Source organism: Syngnathoides biaculeatus, chromosome 21 (genome assembly GCF_019802595.1).
Source record: "Syngnathoides biaculeatus isolate LvHL_M chromosome 21, ASM1980259v1, whole genome shotgun sequence".
NCBI lineage: Eukaryota > Metazoa > Chordata > Actinopteri > Syngnathiformes > Syngnathidae > Syngnathoides > Syngnathoides biaculeatus.
Genome location: NC_084660.1, coordinates 3964925 through 3981572, shown reverse-complemented (window position 1 = coordinate 3981572; position 16648 = coordinate 3964925). Strand labels below are relative to the sequence as shown.

Genomic DNA, 16648 nt, shown 5'->3' with positions numbered 1-16648 from the left:
TGAAAACATACAGTAACATATCCCATCAGTGCATGCCATGTTTTTTTTTTTTTTTTTTTTGCTACGGTTCGTATTATCATTCAAACAATTATTTGCATCAGTCCAAAAAAAATCACAAATAAAATTCCCTAAAATATGGCGCTTTTCAACTGGAGTCTTGTCATGTCGACTTTCCACAAACGTAAACAAATGTCGATGACCTTTGGCCGGGTGTTCGTGTACCGGGGTGGTCATCACTTTTGGAGCAAAGTCCGAGCTGCTCCACTCATAGATAGATAAGACGACGACATTGTTGCTTCGACAAACAGAATGGACACATCGTCGTTGATTAAGTAAGTAAGTAAATGCTTACTTGTACTGATCACTTGTCAAAGTTTGGAAGTTTTCAAACTTGGAAGCTTGACACGTTTCATGCAAATTGAATCTCGTACCTTGACTTAAGAGTTGTTGTTTTTTTCATATTCTTATTGTATTCCTAGTGATTTTGGTGGTTATCGACAACAACAAGAAACAAAAAACAAAAACAAGAATTAAAAAGACGCTGGAACAAAAAGTGTGCTGTCATTTTTTTTTTTTTTCTGGGCTTAAATGTGATGCCCTTCCATTCAAGTAGCAAGAAAGAATACTAAACCTCCTGTGAAACCTTGTGTGAAAATGGCGCGTAGTCGAAGTGTTTCGAATGTCCTCAGGTCGGTCACCAAGCGGATGTGGTCGCCGCACCAGCGTCCGTTCAGGGTGCGCAGTCACCGGAGAGAGGCAAAGAAGGGGATCACGGCGGGGACTCTGGAGGAGCTGAAAGAGAGGGTCCGTTTCCCCCGGGCCGCTTTGTTGCGTTTTTGTTTTCCGACCCTGCGTTTGCGTTGCAGGTCCGCCTGGCGTTGTCGCTGGCGTCGTTGGCGTCGCTGGTCTGCGAGGAGGACGGCACGGAGGTGGACTCGGACGACTTTCTGGCGACTCTGCCCGACAACGCCGCCATGGTGGCCCTGGAGCCCGGACAGGCGTGGCAACCCGCACCGGTACCGGAAATTTGCAACCGACGGATTTTATCGATCATTTTGGCACGGCTTTATTCGTTTTATTTCCATGACATTTGAATCGAACGAGATGAATAGATGTGACACTGCGACCCGGTGGCACACCCCAAGAGCCTGAAATCATGACTGACTTTGACCTCAGGGCACGGCCGTGGCCAGATGTCAAGACAAGACCAAGTCCAAAGCGGGAAAAGACATCGCCAGCGTCACTTTGGACCTTTACAAAATGAATCCCAAGGACGTGTTCGGCTCTCTGAGCGTCAAGGCCACTTTTCAAGGCCTGTACTCGGTGAGCGCCGACTTCCAGTGTCTGGGACCCAAGAAAGTCCTCAGGTGAGCAAAATCCGATGATGCCAAAGCGCTACTGGCTGAAAATGTCCTGGCCACGCTGTCAGATATGAGCGTTGTGCCCACCAATCACCTTTTTCTCCCCCCCAGGGAAGCCCTCCGCATCGCCTCCGCCCTCCTTAGCGCCGCCGGCCACCTGCTCCTCACATCCTCCTCCATCATCCGTCGCGTCATTGAGGGCGCCGAGCTCTGGCAGACGCCAAAGAGGGCTTATCTTAATTGAGTGAATGTTTTCATATTTAAAAACAATTCATTTTGAAGGCTTATAACCTTGAAAAGCAGAGGTTGGTTCCATGCAACATTGAGGCAACTACTGTGCACGCTACGTTATCCAGTTTCATTTTATTGGTGCACTAAATAGCATTTCCTGTGTTAACCACAAACAATGTAACGCTCTTCATGTAACCGCGCTGGCGACCCGACTGCCGTCGGATAAAAGAGGCTCCGATTTTTACTTTGCAGTCAACTTCTGAGTCACTTTAGGAGTAAATTGAGACGAGCGTACAGTGAACTCCACCTCGCGTCGTCGCTGCTTATTTTGTGCTCAAGGTGAAGCAATAAAAATGTAACTTTGCCGCCATCTCGGGGCAAATTTCCAATGTTGAAGTGCGTTGAGGTATTTCCTGTAGGTTACCGTAATTCCCGGCCTGCAGAGCGCACCTGCCGATGAGCTCCGGTACACAGTTTAACGTTAGCGCGGCTAAAAAATTCACGGCTCGTAGGCCGGGAATTACGGTACTTTGCCGCCATCTTGGGGTAATTTGGTGATGAGAAACAACGTTGAACTGAGTTCAATTAGATTAAAACCGTGCTTTGCCGCCACGTTGGACCCAAGGAAGTGTGCTGAAGTGACATAAGGAGATTCGTAGTCCTCTCCCGTGGACACCCCCCCCCCCATCTTATTCAAAATCTTTTGGGGATGTCAATTATTCACAATTACGCATATCGCCCGTAAATAGCGAGGGTTACTGTACATCTTTGGTGAGTTTTTGCGGGGGAGGACAACGCCTAGGAACAAGATGTCAAAAATTCAAATGTCGGAAAGACGAGAGGGAGCGAAGCATCGTTGCCAGTACGGCCGGACGCGCGTAACGCGGCAGGAACGGCAGTGTGAGCGAACGCGTCCGTCCGTACGAGGCCGATTTTGGAGACTTCGCCGGGACTTCAGCCGTCGTTGCCGAAAACGGTGTTGAGCTGCTGGGTGACCCGGATGAAGGTGGTCCTGCGGCTCAGCTCCTTCAGCTTGGCCGCCCCCACGTAGGTGCACGTGGAGCGGACCCCGCCCAAGATGTCGCGCATCGTCGCCTCCACGGGACCTTTGAACGGCACTTCCACAGTCTTGCCCTCAGACGCTCTACAGTTTGGCGAGAGGAGTAAAAGTTATTTTGCTTCTCTAAAGGGGAATGAATTTTGATAAGTTCAATTTTTCATGGCGGCGAGTAATCCAGAACGTATGCAATAATTTTTACACTTGTGGAAGTATATTTCAGAGGTGTGGAAGGTTACGTTAGGACAGCAACCTGCGCTAATAGCCGGTTCGAGGAACTGCCTTACAACGGAGTTGTTTTTCAGGAGGCTTCAGCCTTGTGTGACGAGCCAAAACAGAGTTGGGTTTTTTTTTTCGCAGGCACCTGCCTCGAGTGTCCAGTCACAACGAAGGTGTTTCTCAGCAGACTCAACGGCCTTGGGTGTCTAGTCACATCAGTTAGATCCTATTTTGAGACTTGTCCGCCGACGGCAGCGTTCCAACATTGCCTGTATAATCTTTGTTCTGCTTTCACGCACACTCGGTGTGGGACTACAGCCTTTGCCTGTCACAGTGTGTGTCACAGAGCGCTCTGTTCATTAAACTTTGAAGTGTTTGTCACATTTCACGCCTCTGGAGTCCAGTTATTGACCGAACCTGGAATTGGACGGACACGTAGAAGGACCCCAAAAGGACCTCCCTCCAACAGTTGGTACTTTTACTGACTTAAAGGAGCCTAATCAGCACAGTCTTTTTTTTCTTTTCAGGCAAATCTCTGTAGTACAACTTGGGGTGTGTGTATTTTTGCAACCAGTGCCTGTGGCCGACCTGTACTCAGCCAGGACGCCGGCGTGCTTCTTCATGGCTACTTCCGAGCTCATGCCGTAGAACAGCTTGTACTTCTTGCCGAGCTTCTCGATGGTCTCGCCGCCGCTCTCGGAGTGGCCGGCCAGCATGCCCCCCAGCATCACGAAGTCCGCTCCGGCGCCTAAAACACATCGCACTGGTTATTTATTGAAAACAAAAAAATAAAATAACAATAATTGGATCTCATCCATTTTGCAAACTAACCGAAAGCCTTTGAGACATCTCCCGGGCAAGTGCATCCCCCGTCCTGTGGGAGAGGCGCATTACGGTTTATCATTCAAAAATTTTTTTTCAAAAGTGCAAACCTTACATATGGTGACCAGGCAAAAAATAACACAGACAATAAACTGCCTGTTCTTGACGGCAATTAAACTTGCATTGTCTGGCATAGATTTTAAGCAAAAAATAGATCTATTTCTTAAATGATTTAACCATAGAAAGTATTTAAACTATACATGTATTTCTACTATGCAGTTTATTATCAGGAGAAGCTAAAAACGAAAAAAGTTTTTGGGGCTTGGAACGCATTATTTCATTTTCCATTCATTGTAATGGGAAAGCGGATTGTATTGGAGAACCGCTTTTAAAATTGTTGATCCTCTTGGTGACGGAGCGGAACCGGCGCAAATGCTGAACTCTACCATCTTTTTGGGACTGACCGAGATGATGTGGCCGTTCAGGCCGTGGGCTGCGTCGGCGCACTCGATCACCGCGCTGAGCTGCGGGTACCCCACGCCCGTCTTCTTGCGAGTCGTGCAGACGGAGCCTGAGGAAGACGTCACAGTTAAAGAGCGCAGCCCCTTCTCGCCCGGAGGACCGCGTGCAAAACGGCGTTTGCCGCCGTCACCTGGTCCGATGCCCACTTTGATGATGTCCGCGCCGGCCAGGATCAGCTCCTCCACCATCTCTCCTGTCACGACGTTTCCGGCCTGACCCCCGCCCGGCAGCCCCCGAAAAAGAAGCCAATCAAAAAAATGTGACTTCATCGAGGCTGGGGGGAAAAAAACTGCACAATGATCTTACCATGATGGTGTGCGAGGGGAACTTCTGCCGGACGTCCCTGACGAAGTGCACGAAATGCTCCGAGTAGCCGTTGGCCACGTCCACGCAGATGTACCGCAGCTGCGGCACGGCTGCCAAGATGCTGGACATCTTGTCGAAGTCCGCGTCGCCGGTGCCGGTGCTGACCGCGACGTTCTTGGGGGGGGGGGGGGGGGGTGTGACGACAGGAGTAGCGCTGTTAGTCACTCGGATGGCCAATTCCGGCAAATTTCAACGTCGGCTTTGTTGGCCAAGTGTGGGGAAAAAACACACAAGGAATTTTTCTCCGGCGGTCGGTCCTTAATACGGGACTGTCGAGGAAAATATGGTTTTGCATAATCTTGACTAAAAATAATCAGATTTCGTTGCATTGGGGAAAAACTCCCCAAACCGTTGCTGGCTACTCACCATGCATACCACCACGCGCAACTTTTAGTACCTTTCAGATCCAAAAGTCTGCACGACTTCTTCAATCATGGTTGAGTACAATGTACCACTTACTTCCTGTAACTTTTTTTTCCAATCTTATGAGTGATAAAAGGAAAAAGGGAAGAAATGAAGAACGTGTCGACTACCTCCAGGCATTCCGGGTGCTTGGCCGCAAACCCCCGCCAGTCGTCCGCGGAGTAATGCTTATGGACAGCGGTGAAGATGCTGAACTGGTGCGTGAGAACAGACGAAACTGACTACTCGCTGCGCCCAAAAAAAAAAAAAAAAAAAAAAAACAACAACAAAAAACAAGATTCCGGGCGGCACGGGGACACGTCGCCTACGTTGCTCAGAGCCCGGGCCATCTCGAAGGTGCCCACGGTGTCCATGTTGGCGGCGATGATGGGGATGCCGGTGTAGCTTCCCTTGGAGTTCCTGAAGGTGAAGCTCCTCAGCAGGTCCACCTGAGACGGACACACCCCGGGTCACCGATGATCTACGACTACAGTACATCTGCTTGCATAAGCGGAGTACTGTTGGTTTGTTTGTCTGGATGTGACCAGGTGGGATGGACACCAGCTCACACACCGTCCTACTGACAAGAGCAGACAGAACCAACCTCGCTCCTCGATTTGAGGGTGCTCCGCTTGGGTCGGAGGAGCACATCCTTGAAGTCCAACTTGATGTCATTCTCGATGCGAGGCATCGCGGAAACTGGAAAGACGGCTCGCAATAATAAGCGCAGATATGGAACTACAATGTCGAATCGGCCGCAGAATCGCAACAATCCCAAGGCATTATATAAAAGAAGTTCATCTTCCTAATTGTTAGCTTACCGGTTCAGCGTTGAATTGACAAATGGGGCAGAAATTCTTTTTTTTTTTTCAGAAGCGGATGCGGAAACTGAACGGAAGCCGAGAAGGCCGCCTTGTAGTTTTTTTTTTTTTTTAATTTCTTTTAAGTCGCATAAACCGTGCGAGTAGTCGCCCGTAGAACTACAGCGTTTAAATTGCTTTACGGCACGTAAAACTCCAGTCGTAAAAGGCGACGAGAGAGGAGGAAAACTAGATTTTTTAGAAGAAAAACAGCAATACAAGCCAAAAAAAAATAGATATATTGAACCCCTATACACACCAATAACCCTCGATACCCATGTATGAGTTCTATATTTATGATATGTATGCATATATCCCTGGAGGGATCCATCTCGACCCACAATCCATCCCATTGTGCACATCAGCCTCCAATTACGGGAAATGGCGCCACCCTGTGGCTGAAGAAGGGACTGCGATTGTGTTACTTTTTCCAGACTCGACTCCGGATAAGCGGAAGAAAATGGATTGATGGATGAGTTACCCATTCATACATTAATTTCCCATGTCCATGTTGATTGTTGCACATTTTGTTGTGGTAACGCTTGTTACCGCATCTTTTTTTTTGTGGGTTATGGATATCACGTTTTTAAGGTGATATCTCTTATGGCTTTTTAAGCCATTACCCCCTCCCCCCCAAAAAAAAGCAAGGAAATGTTTATTTAAAGTATGCATAGTCGGTCTTAAAAAACGCTTTTAAAAAGATGTGTACAGTAAGATTTTTTAAAGTATCTTTGGTGTAGTAAGTAGTTATCTATTCCATTTTTTTTAAATGTATACAACATTCACTGCTCTCCTAGTCATTTTTAGAAAAATTGCATTTCATGTTTTTAATTTCCACACCATACTCCACACTTGGAGTCGGTCGCATTTAGCCATTGACATTTCCGAAGAAATAAACACAACAGGCCAAGGGACACTCGAGAATCTGCAGTCAGCATTTTTTTTTTTTTTAATTCAATATTAAATAAGAAGAGCTTGTAAGCAGGTCTCAGACCGTTCATTCCCTTGAACGTTTCAATAACAGCAGGAATTCAGTTGAAGTGCTTTAAGTGCCAACCCCAAGCACCAACGCAGACAGGACGGCAACAAAGGTAGCCTAAACAGACGGCACACACGCACGCACGCACGCACATTGCACTATTCAACTTAAGACTTAACAGCACCAAACATCCCAAAAAACAGGATCGTTGAAACAATAATACTAAGCTTAACATTCCTCGTGGAAATCGGTGGTTTTGCGTCACGTGACGACCTCTGCATGCTGGACTGGACGCGTGTGTAACGCGGCGGGCGTTATGTCCACGCGGGCCGGCGAGGAAGGGGGCACCCTCAACCCAGCAGAGGGTGCCGGGGGAAGTGAAACCCCAGAGAAGATCCCAAGACTTGGGGGGGGGGGGGGCGGGGGGGGGTCGGGGCAATCCTCATATGCGCAGCGGGGTGTTTGTAAATTCGCCAAAGCGGTAAACCTGTTTTTTTTTTTTTTTTTTTTTTGGGGGGGGGGGGTCCAATCTTCTGCCAATGAACTACGCTGATGAGTTGAGTAACTCCATTTGGACAAAAGTAGGGGTCCGCCACCATTTTGTGGCAAATTCGCAGACTTTCACAGGACTGTAAAACTCATTCAAACCTTCCATGGGAATTTGGGGCAATAAATCAGTATTATTATTTAAAAAAAAAAAAAAAAGCCAGCTCTTAAAAAGGAAATGTAAATATAGGTGAGGAAAAACACCTCGCCCGCCAAGTGCTGCGACATATGAATTTTTCAACCTATCAGCAGTGGTTAGGTTGATTTTTTGCTTTGTGGTGTACGCAAAAATGTGAGGTTATGAGCCAGCTATGAATGCATTTGATGCCAAAAAAAAAAAAAAAGATTCAACTTGCATGTGGCCAAGGAGAGCAAATTGATTTTGCATAGATTGTTTGTTTACCTATGCTTGAATATGATACTATTCATAAATGTCCCTGAATTCCCATGGAAAGTCTGCAATCAGGAATATTTTCTCAATTCACCAGCTTGTTTTTCCCCCCACACGTGTCCAGAACTCGACCCGAAGGTCTCCACCCCGTGCCGCATTCCAATGTGTATTGCTGCGTTATAATCTGTGCAAATTGTAAAAAGGTGGCTTTCACTCGGGCGGGATTTATTTGGGCCCCAGGTGGGCGGCGGCCGGCGTGGGAGAGGGCGGCAGGCTCTTGGGACTCAGCAGCCCACGCGACGCGGCCTGGTCCCCGTTCAGGTTCTTGTACGCGTTCCTCTGCGGCGTCCGGAGGCACGCCGAGGAGAAGCGCAGGCTCGCCAGACAGCACCCCGGACACGAGAGGACCTCGTCCTGGTCCGGGGACTGCGCGTCGGGCTCGCTGGGGGGGGAGTGGCAACCGTTGTTGTTCGCGCCTGCGGGGGCGGCGCTCCAGCCCATAGGGCCGCTGAGGACCACTTTGCTATTGTCCAGGTGAGACAGCTGGGACCACCCGTTGACAAAGGGCCCCGAGGAGGATTGCGAGGGGGTGGAGGCGTCGGCTGGAGGGGAGGAGAGTTTGGAATAAGACGACGAAGAAGAGCCATCCAGAGTATCTGGTGAGCTGGTGCAGTCCATAGGCACAACCTCGCCCTTCTCTTGGTCCAGAGAGAGGGGCTCGAGGGACAAGGGGAGCCCCGAGTCGCCCCCGCCGTGCATCTCGCAGTCGCACAGGTGGGGCGGCGGGGCGGCGGGCAGCGTGCACGGGAGGGAATGGCTGCGGCGAAGACGCCCGAGGGGCAGATCGCCGCGGCGGGAGTCGGGCGGCGGCGGCAGCGCGAAAGTGAGAGATATGACCGACTTGCTGGGGGTATCGTACAGTTTGATCTTGCCTCCTTTCAGGTCATCGCGCCGGGAGAAGGGGTTGACCCGCGTGGGCGGCGGCGAGGGGACGGCGGCAAGGCGCAGCATGTCCGATTTGCTCCGGGAGAGGCGGGGGTCTGACGGCGGACCCGAAGAGCGCCTCCCCGGGGGGCCGGCAAGCGGTGACCACTCGGCGACCGCCGGCTCGTCTTCCCGCCGCGTCCGCTCCAGGTCAGCGGCGATCTGGGAGAAGGACGGCCGCTCCTCGGCCCTCATCTGGCGGGGAAAAGAGAGTCAGAACACGTTGGGCTCGGGGGGAGGGTCTCGCATTTCGTACATTACAGCAGACGATGGCCAGATTCAGGAAGTTTGCCGGGCAATCGCCGACCATCTGCGTGAAGGCCTCCACGTGCAGACCAAAGTCCTGTGCAAAACAATCAAAACGAGAAACTCATTTGCAAGACCGTCATGTGCTGTAGTTTCCTTTGCGGTCGGTACGTTTCAAATCTACATTCGGACCCCCTTTGACATCTTTTAGGAATTTTGCACTTCAGTAGACGGAGGCCTCGCGCGTGACGCTCTGTCGTGAACGGTTCACGGGCAAATATGGGAACGACGTTACTGGAACGCACAACAATCACTTTTATCCGTACATCCCTTTTCAAAACAATATTACAGTATGAGAAATACCAGAATAAAAGGTTCAGCACATTGAGCAAGTTACCCTGTGTATGAAATCCGCTATATAAATATAATACTGCTAATGGTTCATTCTGCGACGCGGCGTTACCTCAGTGCGTGGTAAGATGTCAGGGTCCGCCTGTATCCTTGCAATGACTTCACACAGGATTATGCCGTACGCAAACACGTCCACCTGGAGAGCAACACAGCGCTTAAAAAAAAATAAGAATAATCATCAAGTAAAATGAAAACTGTCCTGACCAACCTTTTCATTGTACAGCTCACCGCGAAGCACCTCCGGAGCCATCCAGTAGGGGGAGCCCACCACGGCCAAAGGCTCCTGGTCCGCTTCTTCGCTGCACCCCCCCCCCCCAAAAAAAAAGTCAAAAATGAAATGGAGAAACACAATCAGTGTGTTTTTTGGTTACCCGGCGAACGTGTTGTGCAACTGCGAGCCGAAGAAAGGGGAAGGAACTCGCAGGGGCAAGCACGTGCCGTCGTTTTACTTTTGTCACTTTTTGGTAGGCTGGACCCCCCCCCCCCCCAAAAAAAAAAACAAGCTTAAAATCAGACAATGTAAGACTACTCGTAGGCATTCATTCTTTACCCAGTTGCTGTTACTGAGTCACGAAGTTGCGAAAGTCGTCTTCGTGTGTATTACATCGGCCCTTGTGGCAAAGTCTCACGCTACAAGGACGCACTAATTCTTTACATAATTTCATGTTAAAAAAAAAAAAAAAAAACTGATGAATGAAAAATGTGGAAAAAGTGAGGCGCTGCAACCATTTTTCTGCCCCTGGTACTTCCGCTCTGTGCCGTTTCCCCGCGCCATTCAGCCGAGCGAGTTAAAAGCAGTCGCGCGCGCACACGCACACAAAAAAAAAAAAAAAAAAAAGATTCATAAAGAGCAGCGAGGAACTGCGAGAGGTAGTTGAGTGAAATAGTTTGACCTTATTTGGAGGGCTCCCCCCCCCACCCCTTCGAACAAACACTGTCCTCCCAACACAAACCCGCGACCCAGGTCGTCAGCAGTTCTTCCCGTCAGTATTCAATAAAGAGCAAACGGAATTACCAAGGGAGAATGACCCGGACTTTTTCCCCAAACAACGACCAGCGCGCCCCGAAACCAAAACGTTCCTCCTGTTTGGAAAATTATGACCTCACAGTTGATTCCGCGTCGCTGCGCCCCGCCGCGCAACCCATTTATAGCGTCAATAAAATATGCCGCGTAAATGCCAGCGCGCAATAAAGAAGAGGCAGACGGCAACAGCGCCGACGCCGGCCACCCTTCCACTTCCCTATTGACAGAGGCCGCCAGGCGATCAGAACTCGCCTCACGTGGGTGCGAGGGAGGACGACAAGCAGGTGAGGTATGGCACACAGTCCAGATAAGGAGGGAGTGAAGGAATGCGGTTTTATGGCGGGACAGCTCGGAGCACTGGGAATTGGTCGGATAAAGGACACACACGCCTTACATCGAGACAAACCTGTAAGCCGGGATTTTCTCCGCCAAGCCGAAGTCTCCCACCACGGCGGAGCACACGCCGCCTTCCCAGCGCACCAGGCAGTTCTGCACAGACACGCGTGTCAAGAAATGCGCCTTTCGCCGCTGCGGCGTCGTCGTCGTCGTCGTCGTCGCGCGGGCGCCACCTTGGAAGTGAGGTCGCGGTGGAAGATGCCCTTGGCGTGCAGGTAGCGCAGGCCGCGGGCGATGTCCAGCGCCAGGGCGCGCCGCGCGCCCCACGACAGGTGCACGTCGCTGTCCAGCAGCTGCTCCAGGTTGCCGCCGTTGATGTACTGGAAAACCCGAACAAAATCAGCGCCGATCACATCTTTTCCAATGATTTTTTTTTTTAAATTAGCTTCAATAATAATGACCTCACCCTACCTCGGTGAGCGCATGGAGTTGCCCCTCGTGGACGCACACGCCGATAAACCTGGGGGGGGGGGGGGGGGGGGGCGGAACGCACGGAGACCCGTCACGCGCAAACGGGACACGTCGGGGCCCGGTTGACCGCGTTACCTGAGGATGTTCGGGTGTGACAGTCTGTTCATGAGCTGGACCTCCCTGAGCATGTTGGCCCGGTTGCTGGCGAGGATGTTCATTTTCAGCGCCATCACCTGGCCCGACACGCGATGCTGCACCTGGAGGGCAAGGCAGGGATGGGTAGTGGTGGGGGCATTTTCCAGCTAGGGTGCTAACTTTTTGCCATATTTTGACGGCGTGATAACCTCGTGCTAAAATATCTAAAATGAGCTCTTTTGAAACTGGGAAAATAACCCCGTCCCCCCAAACATCACAAAATTATTTCATTTTAGCAATAAACGTGTACTATGTTAATATAAAATACCTTAAAACCTCGACCTCAAAAATAAAAACAAACACTTGAATTCTTTCTGTAAAGAATCGCACCAAAATGAAATATGCACTATAAAAGTACAGCCCAACAATATTTTTTTTCCCTGTTGGAAAATAAAACACTAAAATTAAAGGCAGTAACTTAAGCTACACAAACCCATGCGTCCATTATCCGAGCCGCTCATCCTCACAAGGGACGTGGGGCTAAATATATCTAATTCGTGAGTTTAAAAATCCAACAATGTCTTTGGAGACTCGATGTCGATGCGCCAGTGCTACGAATGCCCTGAAAAGAATAAAACTAATAATAATAATAATACACAAAAACAACATGTAAACGGTAACTGAGAATTTTTGAAACTGATCCCTGGCCCATGGCTCAGCAGGCTTGGGTGGGAGGGGGGTGGTGAAAGCGCTTATCATTTGTCAAATTTATCTCAGATTTTTTTTTTTTCCCCTGCAATAAAGAACGCACACCAGAGTTGCACAAATGTCCACAGACGCACAAACACACACACACGTTCACACTTGGTTGTTCAATTTCACACTTTGCGGGTGGGCAGGCCTTCCACAGACCTGACAAAACGTCAACTATCCGAGGCGCCGCGCAGACACATCCAACGCTCCGACACGCAAACCGGCCTGAGGCTGCGACACAATTTCAACTTCTAAAAAAAAAAAAAATAAACAAACAAATGCAATTATAGAGGTTGACAAATATTGTTCAAAAACAGACTTTTTCTTGAACAAGTCCAGCGTATGCTTTTGGCTTCACCTGCACCGTTTGCACTTCTTAGAGGAACGACTTTGGTCTGTGACCAAATGGTTCGGACCTGGGAGTCAGAACAGAGCCGAGCTTCCCTTCGGCCCGCTACTATCCCGCTGTAAAGGGTCCTTCCGCAACGGGTGCTGATGACAAACACATCAACGCGTCGCTAATGGCGACAGAACGCGGGCCTCGAGATCCGTCCTCCATTTTGCAGTCGCCACGTCGTCGTGTAGCATGGAGTGCAACAATGGCATACTGACTGGTACGCGTCAAATTTTTTTATTGATCGTACTTCTAGTCCCGATGGGCCCGAGCGAGATCCAGAGCTGCCGAAAACGTTTGTTTACCTTGAGGCGAAGGAGCGGCCTTCCCAGAAGACCGAGCCTGTTGGCGCTCATCCGTGTCAACGGGACAAAAGTGAAAAATAAACTCAACGGCGTCGGCGATGGCGGCTCTCCTGCGCCGCACGCGCAGGGCGTTCAAAGTTGCCGTCAAAAACGCATCGTCCCGCGTGTGGGTGGGGGGGTACGCGAGGTGCGCTTTATTGACGAGCACGCGCCCTTTCCCCGGATTGCGCCAGGGCAGCAGACGCGCGCGCTGACATTTGCCTGCTCATTTTGCCATTCAAAAATCAGCAACGCTTGACGGAACGGGCCTCTCTCATGGGGGTCTGCTGAATTGGACATTCTTCGAGGGACCATTGCACATCAATTCACGCGTCATTTATTATTATTATTATTTTTTTTTTAAATCACGCTTGTACTTAATTCGGTCACGAAAGCCAATCACACAATCGTGCATCCGTTTCCTTGTTGCCGTGGACACCACCGGAGCAACCCACCTTGAACACTTCGGAGAAGAACCCGGCGCCTATCTTCTCGCAGGTGAAGTCGTCCAAACGGGCCAGGCTGGACACGGCGCTGCGCAGGGCCCGGTAGGACGACGGACGAGCCCGATTGGCGCCGTGCACGCTGTGCATGGGAGGCTCGGCGTCGCTCTCCTGCTCCGACCTCTCCATCTCGGCACGGACGCGAGAGCGCGGCTTCACAGTTCTACCCGAACCATGTCACCGGCCCCTCCGCGGTCGCAGTCGGGTCTGGTCCAGACGAGGGCTGGGAGACATCAAAGTCATGCAATTCAATGACGAAGTAAGAACTGGATCATCAGCAAGCGAGCGCAATTTTCCCTCCTCCTGGTTCTACAGGCACACCACCATCAAGACATGGTTCACATTTTTTTTAAAAAAAGGCTTTTATTGTCGGTATCCTCTTTCAACATATAGCACATTGCAAATTTATTGCATTCATTTTGTAAATATGAGTACAAAACACTACTTTTATGGAAATTAAGCTCCTCAATTAACTTCAAAGAGACCACACGATGCAAAATACTCCCTCCGTTTTCTCTCATACGTATACACCAATTCGTTAGTGTCCAGAAACGAAATGTTTATAATCGTAAAGGGCAAGTGTTGAACAGTGTGTTGAAGTTGTATTATGAGAAATATTAACCTTCTTTTCGACGAGAAATACCGCAGCGGTAACCAAATCTGTGCGTCCTCCAATATGGCGGCAACCAAAATCGTGACATCATCCCCCAAAAAGGGAAAATTCAAAGATCCTTTGCACTCAAGATGCAACAACAAGGCGGCAAAACAATACCGTTACTGCAGTTAAGTCATACAACAAATGATAACGAGCTGTAACTAATGCAACAGCAAACATCGGTGACATGCAAACTTTTTAAACCTACCTTGAAAAAAAAAAAAAATTAAACATCAGATCACGTGGACATAACTTGTCCTCCTCTTGGGTTTCACCGGCACGAGAACCACATGAAATGGCGATATTAATTAAAAAAAAAAAAAGAAAAAAAATGAGACGGCTGTTGTTGGCGTTGTTAGCGGCCGCACTTTTGGCACACGCACACAAATTGATCCAATTCAGGTTCCGGAAAGAGAGAAAAGGTAGCCGGGGAGGTGGAGGGGGTGATTAGGTCTATCGGAAGGCCCCTCCGCCCCCGATGTTGCCTATCAACGTACGCGGCGACGCCAACGGAAACGGGCTCAAGTCAGAAAGGCGACGCGTTCGTGTAACGGACGTCGCTCGCTCGCTCGCTCACCCTGCAAACAAAAAAAAAAAAAGCACCGATGGAAACCTCACCGCTGCGTCCCCGCCCCCTCTCTGGAAGCCGTCGTCCACGCCAAAAGGTCCCCCCCCCCCTCCTCCAGCTGGACGGAACCGAACACAACCCACTTCGCTGTGGCGCTGTGGCGTCGTTTGCACACGAGGGGAGCGCCGGCTTTTACGGAGAGGGGCGGGGAACTTGCTCACGTGACACCCCCCACCACTCAATACAAGGTTACATGTACGCATCGACTCTAAACCTTAACGTTGGTAATGCCGAAAAGGACATAAATGGGTCAGGATTACCTCCGCCACGGCACTTGTGTTTTCACGTGAAGGCGTTTTGTCTTGTTTGCTTTGCTCCGGGTGCCACTTCCGGGAAAGGGAGGGATTTGTGTCACGTGGTCACTGACGGAGGACAGTTCAATAAAATAAAAAAAGGACTGTGCTTTCTTTGGTAGCTTCCAGACTTTATTAAAAAAAAAAAACAAACATTGAACTATATTTTAATATGATTTATTTAACACTGTGCACAAACGAATAGAAGTCATTTTAGATTTGTCCGGAAGGGGTGACGCTTATATGACCCGCAAAAGAACAGATTTTGAACGATATTTTCTTCCCTAAAATTGTTCATTTGTGATTTTTTTTAAATTTAGTTTATGTAAGGATCTAATCGGTTGTTTAATTTCCGATAAATGACGGTTGTGTTTTCGTGACTTTCGTAGGTTTGCTTGATACCACTTCCGCCGGGGCTGGTACTCATGGAGGGCGAAAAGTTCTTTGAAATATTTCTCTCCTCACATCTAATTTATGTTTCATAGTTAATTGATTTCATCGTGATAAAGGCTGTATATTAAGTTTACGTTTTCACGCAAAGGCGTTTCGGAATACTTTGAATGCCACTTCCGGGTAGGTGTCTGGGGGGGGCGCTCTTTATGACGACATGAAAAAGCTCGAGCTCAAAAATAGCTTTTTCAATTTCAGAATCAGCTTGTAGTCAATGTACATTAGTTTTATTTGATAAAATATATTATAAAGATATATATATATATATGCATGAAGATGTATTTAAATTAATGGTTTAATTCAAAATGAGCACTTAAACTTGATCAAAATTGGCCCAAACTATTTCCTTTCGTGAGTTAATTTGAGGGGGAGGGGGGGGGGCAGCTGTAAAGGGTTGGCCTCACAGTTCTGGGGACCAGGCTTGGATCCGGGCCCTGCCTGTGTGGACCCGAAAAAGGACTTGCATTCATTGGACACTCTAAATTGCCAGTAGGTGTGATTGCGAGTGCGACTGTTGTCTGCCTCAATGTGCCCTGCGATTGGCCGGCGACCGGTTCGGGGTGTACCCGGCCTACTGCACGATGACAGCTGGGATAGGCTGCGGCCCTCTCCGTGACCCTTGCGGGGACAAGCGGCAAAAGAAAATGGACGGATGGATGGGCGTATGAATTTGAATTACATTAATCCCAAATAATACAATTTAAAAATGACAATGATTCAGATTGAAATAAAGCATAAAAAAACACCCTCACCAAAAAAAAAAAGTTTTTATGAAAATTTAGAAATGTTTTTCAATTTTAAAGTATAAAAATGTCCCGTGTCCTCACCTGGCATCACAACAAGCACTAAGCGAGTCCCTAGATTATTCATTGAGCCTCTGGAGGGGGGGGGGGGGGAGACTTGTCAACGCATTGTTTCAGAAAATACACCGCATGTATTATTTAAAGCGGAATAAAGTTATCAAATGGAATTTCCTTTCATCTTGGAGGAGTCTCACCAATAGCAGGAGTGAAAGCAGGTTACCTTTGTCTCATGCCGCCCATCCAGACGCCAAAAAGTGATGACAAGTGTTAATTCCACGTGTCCCGAATTTCCCCGGGGGGGTCCGGCATGTCAGCCTCTGGACCTCAGGATGTGGTCCCAAAAATAAAAATAGTAATAATAATCGAATCAGGGAAGTTGATCACGTCCCGCTTTCAGTGGCACTCTTTCCCTCCCGTCGACGACGCGAAACGACGTTTAGCCAGTCAAAAAAAAAAAAAAAA

At 49.1% G+C, this 16648-nt stretch overlaps 3 protein-coding genes across 5 annotated transcripts; 1 reads left to right on the top strand and 2 right to left on the bottom strand.

Moving 5' to 3' along the window:
- Nucleotides 1-93: 93 nt before the first annotated feature.
- cideb (cell death inducing DFFA like effector b) lies at nt 94-3375 on the top strand. Of its 2 annotated transcripts, XM_061808058.1 has the most exons (6): nt 94-332; nt 690-804; nt 867-1016; nt 1177-1367; nt 1473-1605; nt 3010-3375. In XM_061808058.1, exons 1-5 carry the CDS (start codon nt 310-312, stop codon nt 1603-1605), a joined length of 612 nt encoding a protein of 203 aa, XP_061664042.1. In that variant the 5' UTR covers nt 94-309; the 3' UTR covers nt 3010-3375. The 2 variants fall into 2 exon arrangements, with proteins under 2 accessions (XP_061664042.1, XP_061664043.1); XM_061808059.1 differs by lacking the exon at nt 3010-3375 and having other exon boundaries at nt 94-336; nt 1473-1615.
- gmpr2 (guanosine monophosphate reductase 2) lies at nt 1706-5971 on the bottom strand. Its single transcript, XM_061808056.1, has 10 exons — nt 5802-5971; nt 5585-5679; nt 5310-5429; nt 5112-5195; nt 4519-4692; nt 4343-4424; nt 4155-4261; nt 3700-3742; nt 3457-3616; nt 1706-2736 (listed from the first exon to the last, which is right to left on the bottom strand). The coding sequence occupies exons 2-10, from the start codon at nt 5669-5671 to the stop codon at nt 2547-2549; spliced, it is 1047 nt and encodes a 348-aa protein (XP_061664040.1). The 5' UTR covers nt 5672-5679; nt 5802-5971; the 3' UTR covers nt 1706-2546.
- Nucleotides 5972-6766: 795 nt separating this feature from the next.
- tesk1b (testis associated actin remodelling kinase 1b) lies at nt 6767-15002 on the bottom strand. 2 transcript variants are annotated; one of them, XM_061808051.1, is made up of 10 exons: nt 14901-15002; nt 13310-13580; nt 11364-11485; nt 11229-11277; nt 10991-11137; nt 10828-10910; nt 9606-9696; nt 9450-9533; nt 8997-9083; nt 6767-8935 (listed from the first exon to the last, which is right to left on the bottom strand). In XM_061808051.1, the coding sequence occupies exons 2-10, from the start codon at nt 13484-13486 to the stop codon at nt 7982-7984; spliced, it is 1794 nt and encodes a 597-aa protein (XP_061664035.1). In that variant the 5' UTR covers nt 13487-13580; nt 14901-15002; the 3' UTR covers nt 6767-7981. The 2 variants fall into 2 exon arrangements, with proteins under 2 accessions (XP_061664035.1, XP_061664036.1); XM_061808052.1 differs by lacking the exon at nt 14901-15002 and adding an exon at nt 14631-14825.
- Between the last annotated feature and the right edge of the window lie 1646 nt (nt 15003-16648).